Source organism: Rhinolophus sinicus, linkage group LG13, assembly GCF_036562045.2.
Source record: "Rhinolophus sinicus isolate RSC01 linkage group LG13, ASM3656204v1, whole genome shotgun sequence".
Taxonomy (NCBI): Eukaryota; Metazoa; Chordata; class Mammalia; order Chiroptera; family Rhinolophidae; genus Rhinolophus; species Rhinolophus sinicus.
Genome location: NC_133762.1, coordinates 36,605,092 through 36,625,311, shown reverse-complemented (window position 1 = coordinate 36,625,311; position 20,220 = coordinate 36,605,092). Strand labels below are relative to the sequence as shown.

Genomic DNA, 20,220 nt, shown 5'->3' with positions numbered 1-20,220 from the left:
ATGGATCTGAAAGCTCCCTCTACCTGTGACTCACAGACACTTACGGGAACATCACCTTGAGAACAGCCGAGCATGAAAAGGCATCTTACCATCACCCTCCTGTAGGCTCCACCTCAGGCTAGAATATGCAGGACTGCCCTAACCCTGCCCCCCCCGCCCCCGTGTACATGCCCAGAAGAGCCCAGAGACCCTGTGTTTCCACTCCACACCAGCGTCCCAATGAGCTGACACCCCTTTCCCTGAGCCCCAGGTGCTATCTGGAATCCTGCTGCAGACCACCTGGATTTACAACAACCTACAGCACCATTGCTGGCTAGAAATGAATGCTACTAGGGTCCAGCCCTCAGAGGAGAAGCCTCTGCCTCCCGCTCTGCCTTGGATTCTGACCTCCTTTCAGGCCTTCAAACATATAAGCTTTCCTCGGCTAAGGACCGTCACACATACTGTTCCCTCTGCCTAGAATACCCATGAGGAGGTAGGACTACATGAACTATGACGTCCCTTCTCTGAAATACCAAGACCTAATTACAAGTGGAAACTATGCTATGAGATTGGGGCGTGGGGGTGTGGGACACATGAAGCAGGGCCCAGGAAGGCACAGTCAGAGTTGGAGATACCTGCCCCCACCTGTGACTGTAGGCTCATCAGGCTGTCACCCCACTGATGTACCCAGGGTGGCCCAAGGGACCTACCGATGCACAGCCGGGGTCCGGGAGGCCAGGCCCCCAAAGCTAGCAGAGATGGTGTTGATTTCAATCTGTTTCAGGGCTGAGGAGCCATCTGCGTTGCGCTGGAACATGTAGTCTGAGCGATTCAGGCCCAGGAACACAGTCTGTGGGGAAAACTGAAGGCTGAGGACATTTGCCTGGGGGCTGACTGAGGGCCTAGCCATGGAGCAGACAGGTACCCAGAACGCTATGGAGAGATCAGAGGCGCGGGCCAACACTCCCAAACACAGTGGAATCACTGTTTTGGTCATCCCAGGATTGGCCACTGATGTACACCCAGGGACCAAAAAGAGGCAGATGAGAGAGAGAGAGAGAGAGAGAGAGAGAGAGATTGGTTGGGAGGGGAAGGTCGCAGACTGGGGTGGAATAGGGAATGATTACCTGGGCAATGCCCTCTTTCAGGACTTGCTTGTGGATGTCAAAGAGATGAGCAGTAAAGTTGTCTCTTTTGATGGTGCTAGAGGAGGAAGCAGAAGAATTTCTAGGCTCCATGGAACCTTCAAGGTCAAGGAGTCCCACCCCTGTCCGTTGACTCCTGAATCCTCTCTGGGTCTACTGGCCCAAACCTGAACACCCACACCAACCCCATAGAAAACAAGTGGTTTAGAGCCAGATGACCTGGGTTCAAATCTCAGCTCTACCACTCGATCAGACAACCTTGGAGAATCATTTCACCTCTCTGTGTCTCAGTTTGCTCAACTGTAAAATGAAGAGGAAAATAATTACACTTATATGACAGAGTTGTGATGAAGAGGAAATGAGATATTACATGAGAATTGAACATAGAGTCTGGTCCCAACAAGAACTGAAAAATGGCATGTGATACAATGGCATTCTATACTTGAATAGCTCTGATGGCTGTAAGCTTTCCGGCTGACCTGACATTAACTCTCCGTAGTTTCCCCTACACTCTGGGACCTCCTGGGACAAGCCTTTTCTTCCTCTTCCACAGCAGCCCTCAGAGATTAGAGGACAGCAGTTATGCCCTGTGCTCCCCCAGGAGTTTTCTGACTCAAGCTAACTATCCTACTTTTTCCTTCAATTAGTCCTCATATGATGTGATTTCCTCAAGGAAGCTTCCATGTCTGGATCATGTCGCCCTGCCTGTGCTCTCACAGAGCTGTGGACCTCTCCTTTACAGCACTGACTGTAGCTGCAATTTTTCCATTTTGTGTGACTAGAGTTGTCTCTCCTATTTGACTATAAAGCACAGGAGAGTGGACGCCATGTCTGTGCTGGCTCATCATCATGGCCCAGTGTGCTGCTGTGACATATGACATGTGGTAGGAGCCCATCCAGTATGGTTTTCTGAAGCCTCAGGGAAAGGCACCCACAGGTAACTAACGCCACACTTGTTGCCTCTCAAGATTCAGGGTGTTCTCTGCATGCCAGCTCTAGCCTGACTCGCAGGCTCACCTTGTTACAGGGGTCCCACTGAGCCCAAGGAGCTCGGGCCTGCCCTGAAATTCCTCTGCAACCCAGCCAGCTCCCTCAGAGGGCTTGCCAGCCCTTGGTGAAGAGGAGAGGGTCCAGCCTCCAGGCAAGAGGCTGAAAAGACACATTTTCCCTCTTCTGAAGAGGTGCTCCCCTTCCATTCCGGACTCCAGGGGGCTGTTCTCGCATATGTGTTCTTTCTTACAAGCTAGGGTTTGTGTGCATTTCAGAGGAGAGGGGAACAAGGAAAGCAAGGGTTGCAAAGACAGGCTGCAGGGAAGGTCTACCTAATCACATCTTTAGGGTAATGGTCATAAATCAGACTGCTCGTATTTCCCACAATCCAGAATCACGGGTACAAAAGCCAGGCCCATCCTAAGAAAGGTCTGGGGGGAAGGTGGTAGTCGAGTTTGTACATTCACGACTCATTGGGTTTTTAGCAACAAGTCACTGGTTTCCAAACTTCGTACCATTACGATCCCTTGTCACATTCACCCTCATGGCAATGTGCTCATTTTTAAGAGATTATGTCTCTAACAAAATTGTTGTTTTCTTTGGAAAAATTAAGCAGATATTCAATTATATATGTCTAGTCTCTACGTTTATACACACACACATATATATATTTATATATTTAATTCTAATTCTAAAATAAAGAATTTAATTTTAAAGGAAAGAAATTTCCCTTGCTCCAGGGCCTGAAAGGGAAAAAAAAAAAGATCAAAGGAAAAGAGACAGAGAGGGGACGGTGGGGTGAGCCATTATGGGGGTTCTGTATCCTTGTGCCCTGGGTGTTGCCCAGTCTGCACCCCATCCCACCCAAAGAGGAGAGGCGTTGAGGCAACAAGAAAGGGTCATTGCTTAGGAGAAGAAGTAGGAAATCTGACTTTAAACCAAATAACCTCAAAACTAAGCTGACCATCTCTAATTCCAAATGGAAATTTCAGTCTTCAAAGCGGGGGTCATGGATCAGAGAATCATGAAATGTCAGTGTTGGAAGGGACCTTAGATTTAGGCTAACCTCCCCATTTTACAGATGAAGAAATGGAGGCCTGGAGAAAGACAGGGACTTGCTTGAGGCCATATTACTAAGTAAGTGGTACAACCAGGATTAGACAGCAGCTCTCCTGACTTCTATTATACTACGTTTTGTTTCTCCTGGAGGGTCCCTGTCCCCCAGCCCACCATGTCAGCTTCCAGAGCGACACCTTATGGCTCCCCAGTCTTCCAGTCCCTTGGTTCTAGTGGTTCGTGGTCCCTTAGTGTCCCATCCCCCAGTACCTGGCCAGAGTTTGCTCCAGAAAGGCAGCGTTCTGGCTGACAGCATCCACCAGCAGGTTGAAGTCCCTCTGCACAGCATAGGCCTGCTCCAGCAGGGCCCTGGGGACCAGCGAGGGGAAGAGCGTGAATGGGGCATAGCTCACCACCTGATCAAGGGGAGAGAATGGGCAGGGCTAGTACACCTGTGAATGGATTGTCTTCCTATAAATGTAACCCCATGGCAAGTATGGCCTACATTTACTTATGACACACAGACTGCAGGACAGTGGGTACCTCTGGAAAGAAAGAGAAGAACAGGATCAGGAAGCGGTACAAAGAGGACTTCTAGATTCTATAATATTTTATCTCTTCAGATTAAAAAAAAGAAAGATCAAAAGCAAAACGGCAAAAAACAACACAAAAAATTATTGCACACTTACTGTATGCAGGGCACTGTTTTAAATACTTTACATGGATTCATCATTTATCCCTATGAGGAAGATACTATTATTATATGTACTTAATAAATAGATAACGGAACTGAGTCTCAGAGAAGTATCATATCTAAAATCATATAAAGCTCTTAAGTAGCAGTGGGATTTGAGCCAGGATGGTTACTCAACACACACACACACACACACACACACACACACACTTACACACACATACAACCTCTTAGCCAGTTAATATTCAAGCCCAGGTCCATCCCCATGCCAGGAGCTCATACCCCAGTCCCATAACTTCTGGGAGAGGGAGAGTCCTGCTCGTGAGCCTACAGCAGAAGTGAACTCTGGCCCCCAGAGAAGAAGCCAGAGGTGGGGTTCCCCCACCCCCATTCCCCAGTGTTAGAGAGTTGCCAGGCCTAGAGTTCAACTGCATTCTGAGTTCTTTAGACTTTGGCAGAGTATCATCTAGGTTACTGTTTCTAGAAGGGGATAATGCATTCTGAGATTCCCAACAACAAATGAACTAGAACTTGGGTAAGAGATAAGAAGACCTGGTGAGTTACATTATGGCGCATTCCTGAGTTTAACCTCTGAGTTAATATCAGTTTACCATTATGGTAGTATAAGTTTATGCTGTTAGAACTTGACATTTATATATTTATTTAAAAAAAATATTATTATTTTGAATAGGTAATACAAACACATGATACAAAATTCAAAAGAGACAGAAGGTGACATAGTGAAAAGTTATGTGTCATTCCCACCCTGGCCCCAAAGACCCAGTTTTTCTCCCCAGAGGCAAACGGTATACCAGTGTCACACATATCCTTTTAGACGAATGTATACATATACATACGTATTTTCTCTTTTTTTATAGACACCAAACAAAGCATATGCGTATTCGTATAACATATAAATTGTTCTGTCCTTGGCTTTATGAATACTTCAGAGACGTTTCCATTTCCATTCAAATAGAGCACTTTCGTTCTTTCTAATGGCTGTATACTATTCCATTCTTTGGCTATACCACAATTTATTGAATTTAGCCTTCTATTATGAACATTTAGGTGGTTTCCTTTTTTTCCTCCATTACAATCAATGCTTCAGTGAATATCCCAGAATATACATTGTAGGTATTTTGTGAGTGAGAAGGTGAATTTCTAAAAGTGGAAATGTCAGACAATTAGGATAAATCCATCTAAAATTTTGATAGATAATTCTCAAATTGCCCTCCTCAGCATCTATTTTAAGACAAAACTGAGGAAGTGTATTGAGAGTAAGGTTTTTCAGCTTGAAGCCTTTATGAGTTAGAGTGTGAATTACTGCAGATTACGTAAGTGGTAACCTAATACCCTGAGTGCATGTGTGATGACTACAGGGGCGTTTCCTTGACTTCAAAACTCAGAATTCTGCCTCTTCCAACAAGTCCCATTTGGCCGGAAAAGCTCCCAGAGAGTTTTCTTGCTAAGACTTTCCTCTGCCTCTGTCCCCAAGACTTGTTAGGCCCACGTGCATTTGGGATCACTAGTACACAGCTGTCCTCCTCTGCCCATAGGCTAAAGGCGGCAACACAGTTGTCTACACTTTTGATAGAAACCCAGACACAGAGTAATATTCTTCTACTATAAGAAAAGCGATAGCACGTGCACGCCAGTAAACACTCTGCTTCAGAGGCACGGAAACAAGAGTTATGGGAAGAAGTCAGAAGAACTCCCATCTTATCTAAGGGGGCGGTCGGAACTCGGCTCTAGCCAATTGTTGCCCTGCAGAAAAGTGGGCCAGCTTGCCAGCTGATCTGATCTTTCAAGACAAGCTGGACATCTAGATCTTTTAAATTTTATTTCATGATTTTTTTTGAAAATGGTGGTTCTGACTTTTTAAAGACACTCTGGTAAAACAACAACAAAAAACTGTTAACAATGCTTGCCTCTAGGGAGGGAAACAGTGGCTGGTGGAACAAAACTTCTTCTTTACTGATTACCCTTTTGGATTTGGTACCCTGTTCAGATGCATTTTTTAAAAAAATAATTAACTCCCTAAACACTGCAGAAGCCAACTATTCAGTCTGTGCATTGTTGGTTTGTGGCCCTGACCCATAGAATAAAGTCCACACTCTTCTTCCCCCCAGCACCCAAAGGCTTTTGGCTGCCTGACTTTGGCCTGCCTTCTTTGCCACTCTCTCCACATACATGCCCTGCATTCTTTTACACATTCTTTGCCTTTTCCTCCTTTGGGGCCTCTGCTCTGCTGTTCCTTTCCCCCAGTTGTCTTGAGATTTTGGTCAAATACCACTGATGAATTGTTCCTTCTGCCAAGTGTCCTCTCCCGTATCCTGGGAGCGGCAGGAAAGCATGGAAGTTCAGAGCATCCCCTCAGGAGGCAAACTCCTGGGATTTGAATTCTGACTCTGCCAATTACACCACTATTTAAATGACCTCCAGCAAGTTACTTAACCTCTCTGGGCCTGGTTTCCTCATCTCTGCTGTGGTGAGGATTAAATGAGTTAGTGATTCTGAAGTGTTTAGAATAGTGCCTCATTTAGAATAAATGAGGTTAGTATTGTGTAGTAGGTTGCTTATATTTCCTCACAGAACAGACATTATTTAATTTTTGTCTTGTGGTACTTTCTCAAACTAGACCACAAGCTCCAGAGGTCATGGCCTTTGGTTGACTCACCTCAGTCTCCCGTCTTATCTAAGGAGGCAGTTGGAACTCTGCTCTAGGCATTATTGCCCTGCAGAAAAGTGGGCCAGAGTTGCCAGCTGATCTGATCTTTCAAGACAAGCTGAACATCTAGATTGGTGTGTTTTTCTTTTTAATTCATGATTTAAAAAATAAGTTGGTCCTGAGTGCCTAGAATGGCCCAGCATAGAACAGGCACTTGGTAAAAATTTTGAATGAAATCACACACACACACCCACACACACACTCTCTTGCTGTCTTTTTTTTTTTCCTTTCTTTTCCTGGACTGGAAATATCATGACCCATTGACTTCCAGAAATTCCCCGTATTGGACCTTTATACAAAACCTGCTGATGATTAACAGAGGAAATAAAATCTTGGAAGGTAAAATGCTGCATCCTGGATTCAGACAAGCTGTTCACAAAATCTAAGGTTCACAAACCAAGCAGTATGTTCAGAAAGCCAGAGGCACACCTTCCACGGTATCAGCCTACCTTCGGTGACAGCCATTTTTATTTACTCGGGACTCAGCAAACACTTACTGAGTCTGGAGTCTCCACCTGGCCCCTAACGAGGTTCAGGGCCCAAAAAGACAAAAGAGAATGTGGCTTGGTAAAAAAAAAACAGTGGCAGCTCTTTAGTTACTAATCTGGATAGTCATAAAAAAAAAAAAGCAAAGCCAGAAGAACTTGTTTAGTATGCTTCTTTGTGTAAACAGTGGGAGAAAGGAATATATACATATTTTCTTATTATGAATAAGCTATCTGAAAAATAAAAATTTTTTTATAAAACACAGGTTACCTTCAAGGCAGGAGAACTGGGTGGCTAGGGAATGTAGAAGGGAGGATTAAACTATAAACTTTTATACCCTTTGAATTTTGAAGCATGAAAATATCTCACCTAGTCCCGAAATAAAAAGGTTTTGTTGTTTTAAAGAATGACATTTTTTAAAAGATGTGGTTTGGACTCAGCAGTTCTACTCTTATGTATCAACCATAAAGAAACACTCAAATAGGTACCCAAACAGGCATGTACGTATGTGGGTGTTCCCTGTAGTGCTATTTGTGGTCATAAAACATTGGAAATCACCTAAATAGCCATCAATAGAAGAAAGTTAAAAAAAAAAAAAAAAAAAAAAAGAGAAGAAAGTTAAACTGTGATCCATCCATACCTGGAATACTACACACCAGAATGAAGCTGACCCTAATGGAGGGAGTTAGAAAAGAGTTCTAAGACTGATTATTAAATGAAAAACAAACAAAAACATGTCACAGAATAATATGTACCATCCAATTTGTTATTTAAAAACTATGTATTTCTTTATATACATATACATGTATATAAATACACAGAAAAAGACCTGGAAGGATACACTACAAACCAATTACAGAGAAGGTACTGTGGTTGGGGGGGCGGTCTTAAAAAATAATAGTTCACTGGGCAACATGCTTCACACAAATTATCTTCTAATTCTCTTACTTACTTGATAAGGTAGGTCCCATTAGTCTCCCTTTCTAATATTTGAAGAAAATGCAGCTGAGAGAGGTTAAGTGTGACTTGTCTAAGTCACACTTTAAACCCCAGCCTTAAATTTGATTAGCATGCTGCTTTTTTACTTTACATACTTCTAAAGATCAATTTCAGTTATTGAAAAAATAAATAAATAAAACAAAGAGAAGTGGTCTCTGACCCAAAGGAGTTGCCTCCAGTCTGGCAGCGGCCAGCCAGATCATGGACAGTAGGTCCCAGAGCAGTGTGGTTAGTGCTGTGGGGCAGGGGGGTTGGGCTTACGTCTGAGGAGCTGGGCTCCTGTGAGGTCCTCAGCAACACTCCCTCAGCCAGGGCCCGGTCCACGGCTTGCTGTGCCAGCTCCTCCAGCTGCTGCTCATCCTGCAAGAGGCTTCCCCAGCTGTTGGCCATCCCCACCTGAGAAGGAGAAGGGAGGGTGTGGTGACAGAGGTCCGGGGGCCCAGCAATTACTGAAATTGGTAGTGTGGTACAGAGGAGTGGCATGACTACTGGCTGGCAGCTCTTTTCAACTTCCATGAACACAAAACAGAAAGCTTGACAAAGCAATTCCATTGCCACTCTCTCTTTTGATCCCTAACACAATGATGGCATTATTCTCACAGTAAGGAAGCAGACGCTCAGAGAGGTGAAATGACTTCCCCAAGTTAATGACTGGTAAAAGTAGGACTTGATTCAGGTCTCTGAATTCCCAGCTTAATGCTTTTCATTGGAGAAAGAGGCACAAATATCATTATATGACTGGGTCAAGTTCCTTCCCCTCCCAAGCAACAGATTCTCTACCTGTGAAACAAGGGGGTGGGGTAGACAAGCAGTTTCTAAACCTGAATATTCTGGGGAGCTTGGGAGAGAATACAGATTCTTGGGCCCCACATAGAGATTCTGATTCAAGAAGTCCGGGGGGAGGGAGGGGCTGAAATTGTCTTTATAACAAGTTTTCCTGGGATAGGAACCACTGCAATAGATTATTAATTTCCCTTCTAGCTACAACCCATGTCAGCAGATCTCAAATAAATTATGTGGGAGTGGGGAGGTGGGAAGGAGCCCTTTGTGAAATACTATGAAATGCAGATAAGGTGGACTCCTCCCTAATACTAACCAGAAGCAAACTTGTAGCAGGAAATGATTACATTCCTTGTAGAGATAGTTATCATCACAGAACCAAAAGAAGATACTTTTGAGAAGTATCTTAGAAATAACTGAAAACCAAGTGCCCAGTGTAATAAGAGAGAGTCCAACTGGCTGGCCAGAGACACACAGAGGTGAACCAACTCACACCTTGAGACTCATTCACTTTGCAGCAGGCCCTAGGGGTTTAAGATCTTGATAAAATTCTGGAAACACCAGTCACTAATTTTGTTCTGCCCCACTGTCATTTGATTTTAGGCATAGAACATGGCTGCCCAGCTCAGTGGTTCCCAGGAAGAGACCTAGAGAATGACAAGTAACCTCTATCACGGTCAGTTCCAGCCCCCCTCTCCCTGTGACAGGACTGGTGCTAGACCTATTATGAAAGTCTGCCAGCCTCAGCACAATGTTTTGAAAGAATGAGCATGTGATTTCAAGAGGGTCCTGACAATATCCCTGTTGGATGAGAGACAAATAAGGGCAGTCACAGAGAGAACAACGCTCTGTGATCAGTCAGACCTGGGTTTGAGGCCATAATAACACTAATTCCTTTATAAATAAGGTCACTGTGTGGATTAAATGAGAAAAATCTACATGTAGTTCCTTAGCAGTGTTTGGAGCACTATACTTGGGAGCTTCTTTTTTGGCTGTAGCCACTCTAAGGGTGGGAAATTTGTCAAAGGTCACACAGCAGCCTAGTGGCAGGGCCAGGAACTACAACCTGTGACTGACAGAGCAATGGAACCCTCCATTAGCCCCCATCTCTCCACAAATCTGGGATTCCAACATCTCTGGCTGCTGTTGGGCTTTTGTTTAGTTGGCAAACACGGACTAATGCCAGGCCCTTGACTAGGTACTGAAGACACAAAGATCAGACATAAAAAAAAAATCACTATGAAAAGTCCTAATTGGGCTCTGTTTTTCTCATTCTATAGTCTCAGCCATTCTTGTGGCTTGGTTTCTGTTTTGCTGATAACACTTAGACCTATACCTTTACAGCAATGCTTTCCTGACCTTCAAACTAGAATATCCAACTGCTTAGTGGGCGTCTGCACAGAACCAGAGTAGAATCTGTTGTCTCCCCCACAAATCTGCTCCTCTCCTGATGAACCCCACCCAGGCACCCAAGCCTTGTATACACTTCTCTCCTACACCCCATTCTCCACAAATCCTGTGGATTCTATCTAAATATAGAGTCCTTTGAATTCCTTTTTTTCTCTCCATCTCTACGGTTGGGAGCCTTGCTCTAACTACCATCCTCTCTCCCCTGGCCACTAAACAAACTCAGAGTGAGGTATTTTCAGTGATCGGGATACACCAGCCTGCCTCCCGGATCCAGGTCTCGGCGAGTGCTGCTGTCTGTCTTTGGAACATTCTCCACCACTTGGAACCAGCATTCATGACTTAGCTTCAGAAGCTGTACCTGTTCTTTTCCACCTAGGGCTTCTACAGCCCATTACTTTTCCCTGCACCTTAAGAACAATGTCTGTCTCCATCACCTCTCTGCCTCCAGCGCATACTACCGTATTCAATGAATGTTAAATGAATGAACGTGAATGAATGCTACTGGGGCCAGATTACCGAAAGCCTTAAACGCCCCACAAGGAAACCCGGCTGGATCTCTTGCCCAGGGCGAGGCCAGTGCCTGCGTGGGGCCCGGGGCAACAACGGTCTCCCGCCGAGGCCTGTCACGGGCTTGCTCGCTCCCACCCTGGACAAAGTTTGGTTCTAATCGCTCCCACTTTTTTTTTTTAACTCCTGCTCTAGTCTCGCCCGCACCACGTTCCCGACAACCGCCCCATCTGAAGTCAGGAGGTCTGGGAAGTCTGAGAGCAGCACGCGCAAGCCCAACCCCCTCATTGGACACAAGTTTCCCCGTTCCTGCCATTCAGTTTGATCTGCAAGATCTCCTGGCCTCCAGGTTTCCACACACTCGCCAGTCAGTCCCCTCCCTCCCATCTTTCCTCCAGAAGAAACATGACCCTTGCCGGCCGCCGTTGCCGCGCCCCAACCTACTAGGTTGGTCGTGGTCCCGCCGCGTTCCGTACTCAGGCCCCTCGCGCCGTTACCCGAGGTTCAGGGGGCGGGGTCACCGCGCAATCCAATGCGCTTGCGCGGGCCTCCCCCGCTTGGCCTAAAGAACAAGGTGGGGGAGGAGACCTGTGCTTGTGGAGCTGAACGGCGGCCGGGAAGGGGCAGTCCATGTGAGGGCAGCCTTGGCATTAGGGGTGCGTCGGCTGAACCCAGACAGGCAGGACCGTAGGAGGGAGGGGAGGAGTCAGGCGAGGTCCGCGGCGAGCTGCGGCTTTGCGTAGCTCGTAGAGCGTTAGAGGTAGTGACGTCCAATGTAAGATAGGAAAACTGATACCCAGAATGGGACAGTCATCACCTCGGGGACACACAGCTAGTAGGGGTAGGTGTGGTACTAGAAATCAGAGAGGGGCAGAGACCGGCTCAGGGTCCTCTAACACTTAAGGGCTGAGCCAATGTTGGAACCCAGGCTTCATTCCCTCCCAGCCGTGTCCCAGAAAAGCCCTCCTGATTTTTCTAACCCCGGGACAGATGCAGGAAAAACAGACGCAAAAGGAAAACATTTTCATTTTTCCAACAATTTTAAAGTTAGGAATGTTTCAGGGTGACCTAGTATTTCTCAAAATGTCCAATATCACTTGCATCAGGATCTGGAGGCAGTTTTTTAAGAGTGCAAATTCCTGATCCGTAGCTTCACCTCACCCCGTGGCCGCTTCCCAATGCTTTCACTGTTCTTTCTGGGTTGTGATAGGATTCTTCTCAATCTGAAGCACCTGGCTGAATTTTAGTTAAACTGAATTTCAGTCCAGGCTCTGCGAAATGAACCATGACTAAGACACAGCCCCTGCTTTCACATCTGATTAAGAAGGTAGACCGGTAAACAGTGCTTTTCTGGGGACTCAGGGAAGGCTTTGAGGTCTTGGAAGGATGGGTAAAAATGTGTAGGCAGCGAAGGAAGTAGGGATATAGGTGACAGGCAGGAATGGGGGCAGTGTGCCAAGTAGCACGAACAGAAAGAGCAAAGGCAAATACTTCTGTGTGGCTCGGCTTGTGTTAGAGATAATTAGGAGTCTGGTATAAATACTGAGGCGGGCCTAGGGAGTTGGAGCAGGCTGTGAGGAGCTGTCTTAGAGAGGGAGCCTGGGATCCCAGGTGAAGGAGTTTGGCATTTGTCCAGTGAGCAGTGGGGAGCTAAGAGTTTTAAGCAGGGGAGAGACATAGTCTGTTTTGTGTGTTAGATGCTGCTTACAGTGTAGCAGATGGTTGGGAAGTGGGCTACTAAGGCCAGAGAGTTGTGAGATGATGAGGCAGCGGCTGAGGAGATGGAGACAAAGGGTCAGATTAAAGGATATTTAGGAGAGAGACCTACCGCTGATTATAAATCAGTGGCGCAGCCCGGGGGCCAGGATTCTTCTAAGGTCTTAAATAAAGCATTTACATTCTCTATGTACAAGGCAGACTGAGCCCTCCGATTTTGTTGAGGGGAGGGAAGGGATGCATAGTCTGATTATTACAACAGTGTTTCCATGATGTCCTTCCTTTGTCTCCTTTTGTACCTGAGGGAGAGTATGACGCAGCAGTTACTATGATAGGCCCCAGGTGGCAGGAAAAACCCATTGTTTTAACTAGGACCAAAAAAAGTGATTTCTAGTGTAGCATGAAATTGAAAATCGAAAATCATGACCCAGGGTTTTCTATGCAGGTTCCCTTCTTCCAAGATGGGTGCCAAATGATGTATATCAGGTGTCTCTTGGTGAGATTTGGGGAGGATTCCAGACCTTAACAGCCTTTTGATTGAGTGCCCCTCACACTGTGGCAGGTAAGGTATTTTTAATTCCCATTTTACAGATGCAGCAGCTGAGCCTCAGAAGTTATGTGACTTGTTCAAGGGGATCCAGTTTGTGGTGGGATTGGGAGTGAGGAGCTCTTGGCCAAGGGGAGGCTTTGCCCTTCCTGCTCCCTCTGCCCTGATGCTGTGCCCCTAAATCTTGCCATGACATCCTTTCTTAGTATTCAGATGTTTCCTCTTCAGATGTCATCCCCACCCCATCAACCTGTATCACATTAGCCTGTGTATTTTCTTAATAGCACCTATTAGTATCTGAAATTATTAACTTTATGTATCTGGTGTTTCCCTCCAGAATGTGAGCTCCATGAACACAGGGACAATATCCGTCCTGTTCACCACCTGGAATGGCACCTGCCACTTAGCAGATGCTCAATATTTGCTGAATGATGCAAATAAGCTGGGGAGCGAGGAAGGGAAGAAAACCAACATTAAGCGAAAGCTTAGAATGTTTCAGGTACTTCTCAAACTACCTCATTGAATCTCCTCACAGCCTTTCAAGGCAGGTAGAGCAGGTCCTTGAAAAACTTCATTTCATTCAACATCGTTTTATTATCGTAGGAACTTAACTCCTGCTTATATGAATTAGCCTGTGATAAAATTCGTTTCCTCATTGGTTTCAGTTTCGTCGTTTCTGATAAAAGTCGCACAACCTATTGATGACATTAAATGAGGATTTACTGTACTGTATCTCCATAGCGTGGGTAAGAAAATATGCTAAGTTAGGTTAAGTCGTGGTGCGTTACTTTTGTGGGCATAGACTCGTTTAAGAATGTCGTGCCGGGAGGCCTGTGGGTTCTCTGCTCCCGCTCCCCACACAAGAACGCAGGATATGGTGAGGCCAAAAAGGAACACCCACGGAGCCATAGGTAGGGGAGTCATACCACTATGGTCTCACTGGAGGCTGCGTTCACCGGACGTGCGACCTGCCGTCCGCCTTTCCGCCAACCCACCGACGACTCTCCTCCACTCTCCTCGACTCTGCTCCTCTACTCTCCTCGGCTCTCCTCCGTAGCCGCAGCAGTTATATTAGCTGCCAATTGGCTAACTGGCTACAGCTGATGGCCAATCAGCCACAGCCGACGGCCATCCACTACCCGAGCCAGCACCCTTCCACGTGAGGCCGAGAGCCTGTAAACTACTTTCTGGGGCTCTGTCCCCACAAAGAATCTCTATTAGACACAGATTGTTTGTGTACCATGCAAAGGAACTCAAATACCCCTAGGGCCCACTTAGGGATCCCAGATCAAAGAAATCATGATCAGAGAATTTGGCCAAGGTCTGTCTGGCCTCAAGAGGTTGCTAGTTTCTCACACCGTGGCAAGGGCAGGTTTAGTGGACTCCAGGGAATCTGCTGAAGATTCTGGAGGAGGGGAAGATTATGATGCATTGAGCCTTTGATGTCTCAGACCTGATTTGAAACCCTTACTCCACCTACTAGCAGTGTAACTATGGGCAAGGATTCTTACCTCTCTGAATCTTACTTTTGAAATGGAATCTTCCCCCCCCCCCCAACAATATGTAATCTTTATTGGTCCGCTCACTAAGTGCCAGGTACTTGGCTAATGGCTTTACAGGTATCTCACTTTTCACCACAACTGTTATCACCTCCGTTTTACAGCTGAGGACTTGGAGGCTAGAACAGGTGTCCTGACTTTTCAAGATCACGCAGCCTCACCCTGTTAGCCACTGTGCCTCCACTCACACACCTTGGGACATGCCAGACATGCCGTGAGCTCAGGCTTCCCAAAGCTGACTTTTGAATCCATTGCAGTCTCTGTTCTTGGGGTTTGTGGGAACATTTGAGTCTGAATTAGGTGAAAAAAGACAAGGAGGGCTGCACAGCAGTGTGAATGGAGGCCAATCCCTTAACTTTGTACATTGCCTTTCCCCTGTGAGAGCTTCTCTTCAAGCCTGGACCTCTTGATTGGAACGTCTCTGCCATCCCAGGGTCTGCATTGCACGAGATCTGCAGTGTGCATGTGGCTGCTGTGTCTTTTTAGCAATGACATCACCCTGCTGGGTATTGTTGTTTATGAGGCTGTCTCCCCACTTAGCTGGGGGGGCGGGCACTGCTTGGCCATTCCGAGTGGAATTCCTCTGTCTTCCAGCCCCTGGTGCAGGCCTGGCCCAGCAGTACTGCTCCGGAAATGCCTGTGGAATCAAAGTGAGGACTCTCCCATGTGTTGAGGATTTACTGTATGCCAAGCCTGTCCCGGACACTTTAGATGTGTTATCTCATGTACACCCCCACAGTAATCCTGGGAGGGAGAAGTTACTGTCCCTGCTACTGAGAAGAAACAGAGACTGTTGGGCTTCGCCTTAGGCCTGCTTTTGCTGATTGATGGCAGCAGAACTGAGTCCAGGGCCTGTGCTCTCACCGCGCATGAACTCTTACAGCCAAGGACTACTCGAGGGGCCCAGGGTGCTCAGAGACTTGCTTGTTGAGCCTTTGATGTCTCAGACCTGGGTTCAAATCCTTACTCCACTTACTAGCAGTGTAACTATGGGCAAGGATTCTCACCTCTCTGAATCTTACTTTTGAAATGGAATTTTTTTCCCCCCTCTAACAATAAGTAATCTTTATTGGTCCGCTCTCTAAGTGCAGACCAATCCCCACCAACAAGCTTCTAGTCCAGCTCTCTTTTACCCACAAGGAAGCAGAAGCCCAAAGAGGAGAGAGGACTGACTGATAGCCCCTCTTCTCCACTTTGCCACTTACCCTTATCCGCTTACTTTGGGGCAGGATGGGTCCCGATTTTACTCACTATTACGCCACCTGGGTAGCCCAGGGCCTGGTCCAGGTCAACACTCAGTAAATACTTTTAAATTTTATTTATTATGAAAACATTAAGAAAGACATAAACAGTAGTATAACATTTTCGGTGTTTTTTTTGAAGGAGGATGCAGCTCACAGTGGCCCATGCAGGGATCAAACCAGCAACCTTTGTGTTAATTAGCACCACACTCTAACCAACTGAGCTAATGAGCCACCTCTAACATTAGTATAACCAACACCCATATACCCACCACTCAGTTTGCGAAATAAAACTTTGTTAATTAAGCTGAAGTTCCTCCACTACTGCATCCCCACAGAAATAAATACTCTCCTGAATTTGGAATTGTGTGTTATTCCTATACATCTTTTTATTGAGATATAATTCATGTACCATAAAATTCAGCCTTTTTAAGTGTACAATTCAGTGGTTTTCAGTATATTCAGAAGATTGTGCAACCATCACCACTATGTAATTCCAGAACATTTTCATCACGCCAGAAGAAATCTTGTACCCATTAGCAGTCACTCCCCGATTCCTCCCTTTCTCCAGCCCCTGGCAATCACTAATCTGCTTCCTGTCTCCATGGATTTCCCTGTTCTGGACATTTACTCTATATGTGGCCTTTCGTGTCTGGCTTCTGTTACCATAATGTTTTCAAGGTTCAGCCGTGTTGTAGCATATATCACTGTTTCATTCCTTTTCACGCCTGAATAGTATTCCATTGTGTGGTCATACCACATTTGTTCATCCATCCATAAGTTGATAGACATTGGGTTTTTTTCACTTTTTGCTATTATAAATAATGCTGTTGTGAACATTCATGTACAAATTTTTGTGTGGATGTATGCTTTCAGTTCTCTTGGGTATATACCTAGGAGTGGATTTGCTAGGTCGTATGGTAGCTCTGTGTTTATTTTGAGGAACTGCCAGACTGTATTCCAAAGTGGCTGCACCATTTTATATTCCCACCAGCAATGTGTGAGAGTTCCAATTTTTACATCCTCACCAATACTTGTTATTGTCTGTCTGTCCGACTATGTCTGATTATGACCATCTTAGTGGTGGTATCTCATTGTGGTTTCAATTTGCATTTCCCTAATAACTAATGATGTTGAGCGTGTTTTCATGTGCTTATCAGCCATTGTAAATCTCCTTTGGAGAAATGTCTATTCAAATCTTTTGTCCATTTTAAAATTGGATTATCTGTCTTTTTATTGTTGAGTTGTAAGAACTCTTTATATATTCTGGATACCAGGCCCTTATCAGATATATGATGTACAAATGGTTTCTCCCATGCTGGGGCTGTCTTCCTGGGTTTTTTGATAGTGCCCTTTGAAGCACAAATGGTTTAAATTTTCATGAACTCCAATTTATTTTTTCCTTTGGTTGCTTGTGCTTCAAGTGTTATATGTAAGAAACTATTGCCTAATCCAGGATCATGAAGATTTACTCCTATGTCTCCTAAGAGATTTATAGTTTTCGCTCTTACATTTAGGTCTTTGTTTCATATGTAGTTAATTTTTGTATATGGTGTAAGGTAGGTCCTATGCATTTTTAGTCCTTTTACTAGGTGTGTGCTTTTAAACAATACATGATACTATTTTTCCTGTCTTTTGGACTTTAAATAGTAATGTATATATTCTTGTGCAGCTTGCTTTTTTTTCATTCAGCCTATGGAGGAGAGTCATCTATGTTGACATAGGTAACTAGTTCATTCGTTTTCACTGTGCTGTAGGTTTCATTGCATGAAAATACCACATTTCATTTACCTTTTCTCCTGTGAAGGTCCTTTGGGTACGTTGCTATTACAAATGGTAAACAGTCTAATTGTGCAGTGTGTCTAAATGAGCATATTCAGATTTACTAGAAAAATACAAAATTTCTCTCCTAAGTGGTTTTACAAATTTGCACTTCTGCCAGCAATGTATTATTAGAATTGCTCTTGTTCTGTGTCCTCACCAAGACTCAGGATTGTCAGGCTTTTTGGGTTTTGCCAGATGCATGGGTATAAAATCATACCTCATTGTATTTCCAAGTTTAATAACAAAGTTTATTTTTCAGTAAATATTTGCATGGTTGAAGGAGTGGATACATGAAAACAGAATGGATGCAGCTCTTTGATGAGGAGATACCCCTTTGCTCTGCCTATGGCTAGAGGATGGCAGGGCTCTGGGCCTAAACAGTGATGGGAACCTTTCTCCAGGAAGAGGCTAGAGTCCTGCCCTTTTATCTCCCTATACTTTCAGCAAGAAGGGAGGGGGCTGGAGAGAGAAAAGCCAGAGGGAATTGTGAAGGATAAGAACAGGGTCCCACAGTCTTAGGGATAACCCTCTTTGGAGAGACCTTCTCATGGTGGTATGTGTTTCCCATCTTTCTTCTACTGAATTTGGGGGTGATAATAATGCTAGTAAGAAGAAGAATAGTAATGATCAGGTGTTGAACATTTATGTGCGAGGCATGATGCTTTTTCTTTTTTTGTAAGTATTATCTCATTCACTTCCCTATGGAGTAGCTGCTGTTATTACTCATGCTTTACTGATGAGGACCAGAGTAACAGAGGGATTGCACTCAGGCAGTCTGACTCCAGAACTCTTAAGCACTGCGCTGTGTTGTTAGCCTGGCTCAGCTAAACCCAGGAAAGCAAAGAAAGGAGAGGCTCGTCCAGGCTTGGGTGGGTGAGAAACACGAGTCATAGGACCCACTGGGCCTGGCATGGAGGGGGAGGCAGGGAGCAGAGTGAGAGGCCCCTGCAAAAGATGGTTCTTGAGAAGCAGATGCCCCCACCCCAGTGGACATGGCCCATTCGGCAGGCACTCATGGGCACCTCTTCTGTGCCAAGTCCTGTGCTAGCATCTGGGGTGGGGGCGGGATCCATCTGTTCCTGGGGGGTAGAGAGGGACAGATGATAAATAAGAAGCCCTACCAATAAATGTGAAAAAATTTTAAAAATTTAAAAATTGGGATATGTGATACTAAGGAGGAAGATGTAACATTTATAGGAGGGACCTAATTTAGCTAGTGTAGTCAAGGGAGGCTTCTTTGAGGAGGTGACATTTGAGCTGAGACTCGAAGGACAAGAAGGAGGCAGCCATGCCCTAGTTTGGGGAAGGAATATTTCAGGTGGAGGGCAGAGCAGGGGCAAAATCCCCGAGGCAGGAAGGAGTTTGGTGTGGTTTATAAATTCTCAGAAGGCTGGTGTATCTAGAGTGGAGTGAAAGAAAGGGTAGAGATGAGGCTGGGGAGTTGGCAGGGCCTCTGAGCCGGAGTCAGCAGATGGGTCTATAGTCTACAAGTTGAAATAAGGTCCAGGGACTCCAGAGAAACTTTCTTCTTGTTTCTCCCTAAGGATTGGGGGTTGGTCTGGGAAAGAGGATGGGATGGGTGGGGAGAGTTTTGGCATCTAGACAGATGGAACAAGAATTTGGAGGGAGTGGGTGGCCTTAGCCCCTGAGGACACAGGTGATAAGACAGCATCTCAAAACGAGGGCTGTCCAAATGTCCTTCACCAGGTAAGGGGTTAAACAAGCGGGGGCACATCCATAATATGGACTACTACTCACGAGAAAAAGGAACAAACTATTGATACAGACAACTTGGATGATGCTGAGTGAGAAAAGCCAATCTCAGATTATATATTGTATGATGTCATTCAAATAACATTTTTTGAATTGACAATTTAGAAATGGAGGGCAGATTGGAGGTTGCCAGAGGTTACGGATGGGATGTTGTTGGAACTGTCAGTATCTTGACTGGTGGTAGATTCACGGACTACACAGGTGATAATTTGTATAGAACCTCACACACCCACGCACACCCACGCACACACGCACACACAACCATATATATACAGTGACTCCACATAACAACCCGATGAAATCAGGTTATGCCCATTTTATGATGGAAATTAAAACTCCAAGAGAAGGGGCCGGCCCGGTGGCTCAGGCAGTTAGAGCTCCGTGCTCCTAACTCCGAAGGCTGCCGGTTCGATTCCCACATGGGCCAGTGGGCTCTCAACCACAAGGTTGCCAGTTCAATTCCTCAACTCCCACAAGGGATGGTGGGCAGTGCCCCCTGCAACTAAAATTGAACACAGCACCTTGAGCTGAGCTGCCGCTGAGCTCCCAGATGGCTCAGTTGGTTGGAGTGAGTCCTCTCAACCACAAGGTTGCCGGTTCGACTCCCACAAGGGATGGTGGGCTGTGCCCCCTGCAACTAGAAAACGGCAACTGGACCTGGAGCTGAGCTGCGCCCTCCACAACTAAGACTGAAAGGACAACTTGAAGCTGAACAGAACCCTCCACAACTAAGATTGAAAGGACAACAACTTGACTTGGAAAAAAGTCCTGAAGTACACACTG

At 45.6% G+C, this 20,220-nt stretch overlaps 1 protein-coding gene and 1 long non-coding RNA gene across 6 annotated transcripts in view; one reads left to right on the top strand and one right to left on the bottom strand.

The window, feature by feature from the left end:
• GSS (glutathione synthetase) overlaps nucleotides 1-11,355 on the bottom strand; it is a 21,965-nt gene extending 10,610 nt beyond the window's left edge. The window contains exons 1-5 of the mRNA XM_019733498.2: nucleotides 11,222-11,355; nucleotides 8,342-8,476; nucleotides 3,444-3,589; nucleotides 1,110-1,185; nucleotides 693-832 (exon numbers count right to left, since the gene is read on the bottom strand). Of these exons, the coding sequence (XP_019589057.2) occupies nucleotides 693-832; nucleotides 1,110-1,185; nucleotides 3,444-3,589; nucleotides 8,342-8,470 (491 nt within the window). The 5' untranslated portion in view covers nucleotides 8,471-8,476; nucleotides 11,222-11,355. The remainder of the gene's footprint in view (nucleotides 1-692; nucleotides 833-1,109; nucleotides 1,186-3,443; nucleotides 3,590-8,341; nucleotides 8,477-11,221) is intronic.
• On the top strand, nucleotides 11,342-20,220 carry LOC109448324 (uncharacterized). 5 transcript variants are annotated; one of them, XR_012491382.1, is made up of 4 exons: nucleotides 11,348-11,433; nucleotides 12,939-13,055; nucleotides 13,378-13,539; nucleotides 14,704-20,220. It is a non-coding gene; the product is annotated as an uncharacterized LOC109448324 (long non-coding RNA). The 5 variants fall into 5 exon arrangements; XR_012491380.1 differs by having other exon boundaries at nucleotides 13,706-20,220; XR_002137497.2 differs by adding an exon at nucleotides 11,988-12,104 and having other exon boundaries at nucleotides 11,365-11,433; nucleotides 13,378-20,220.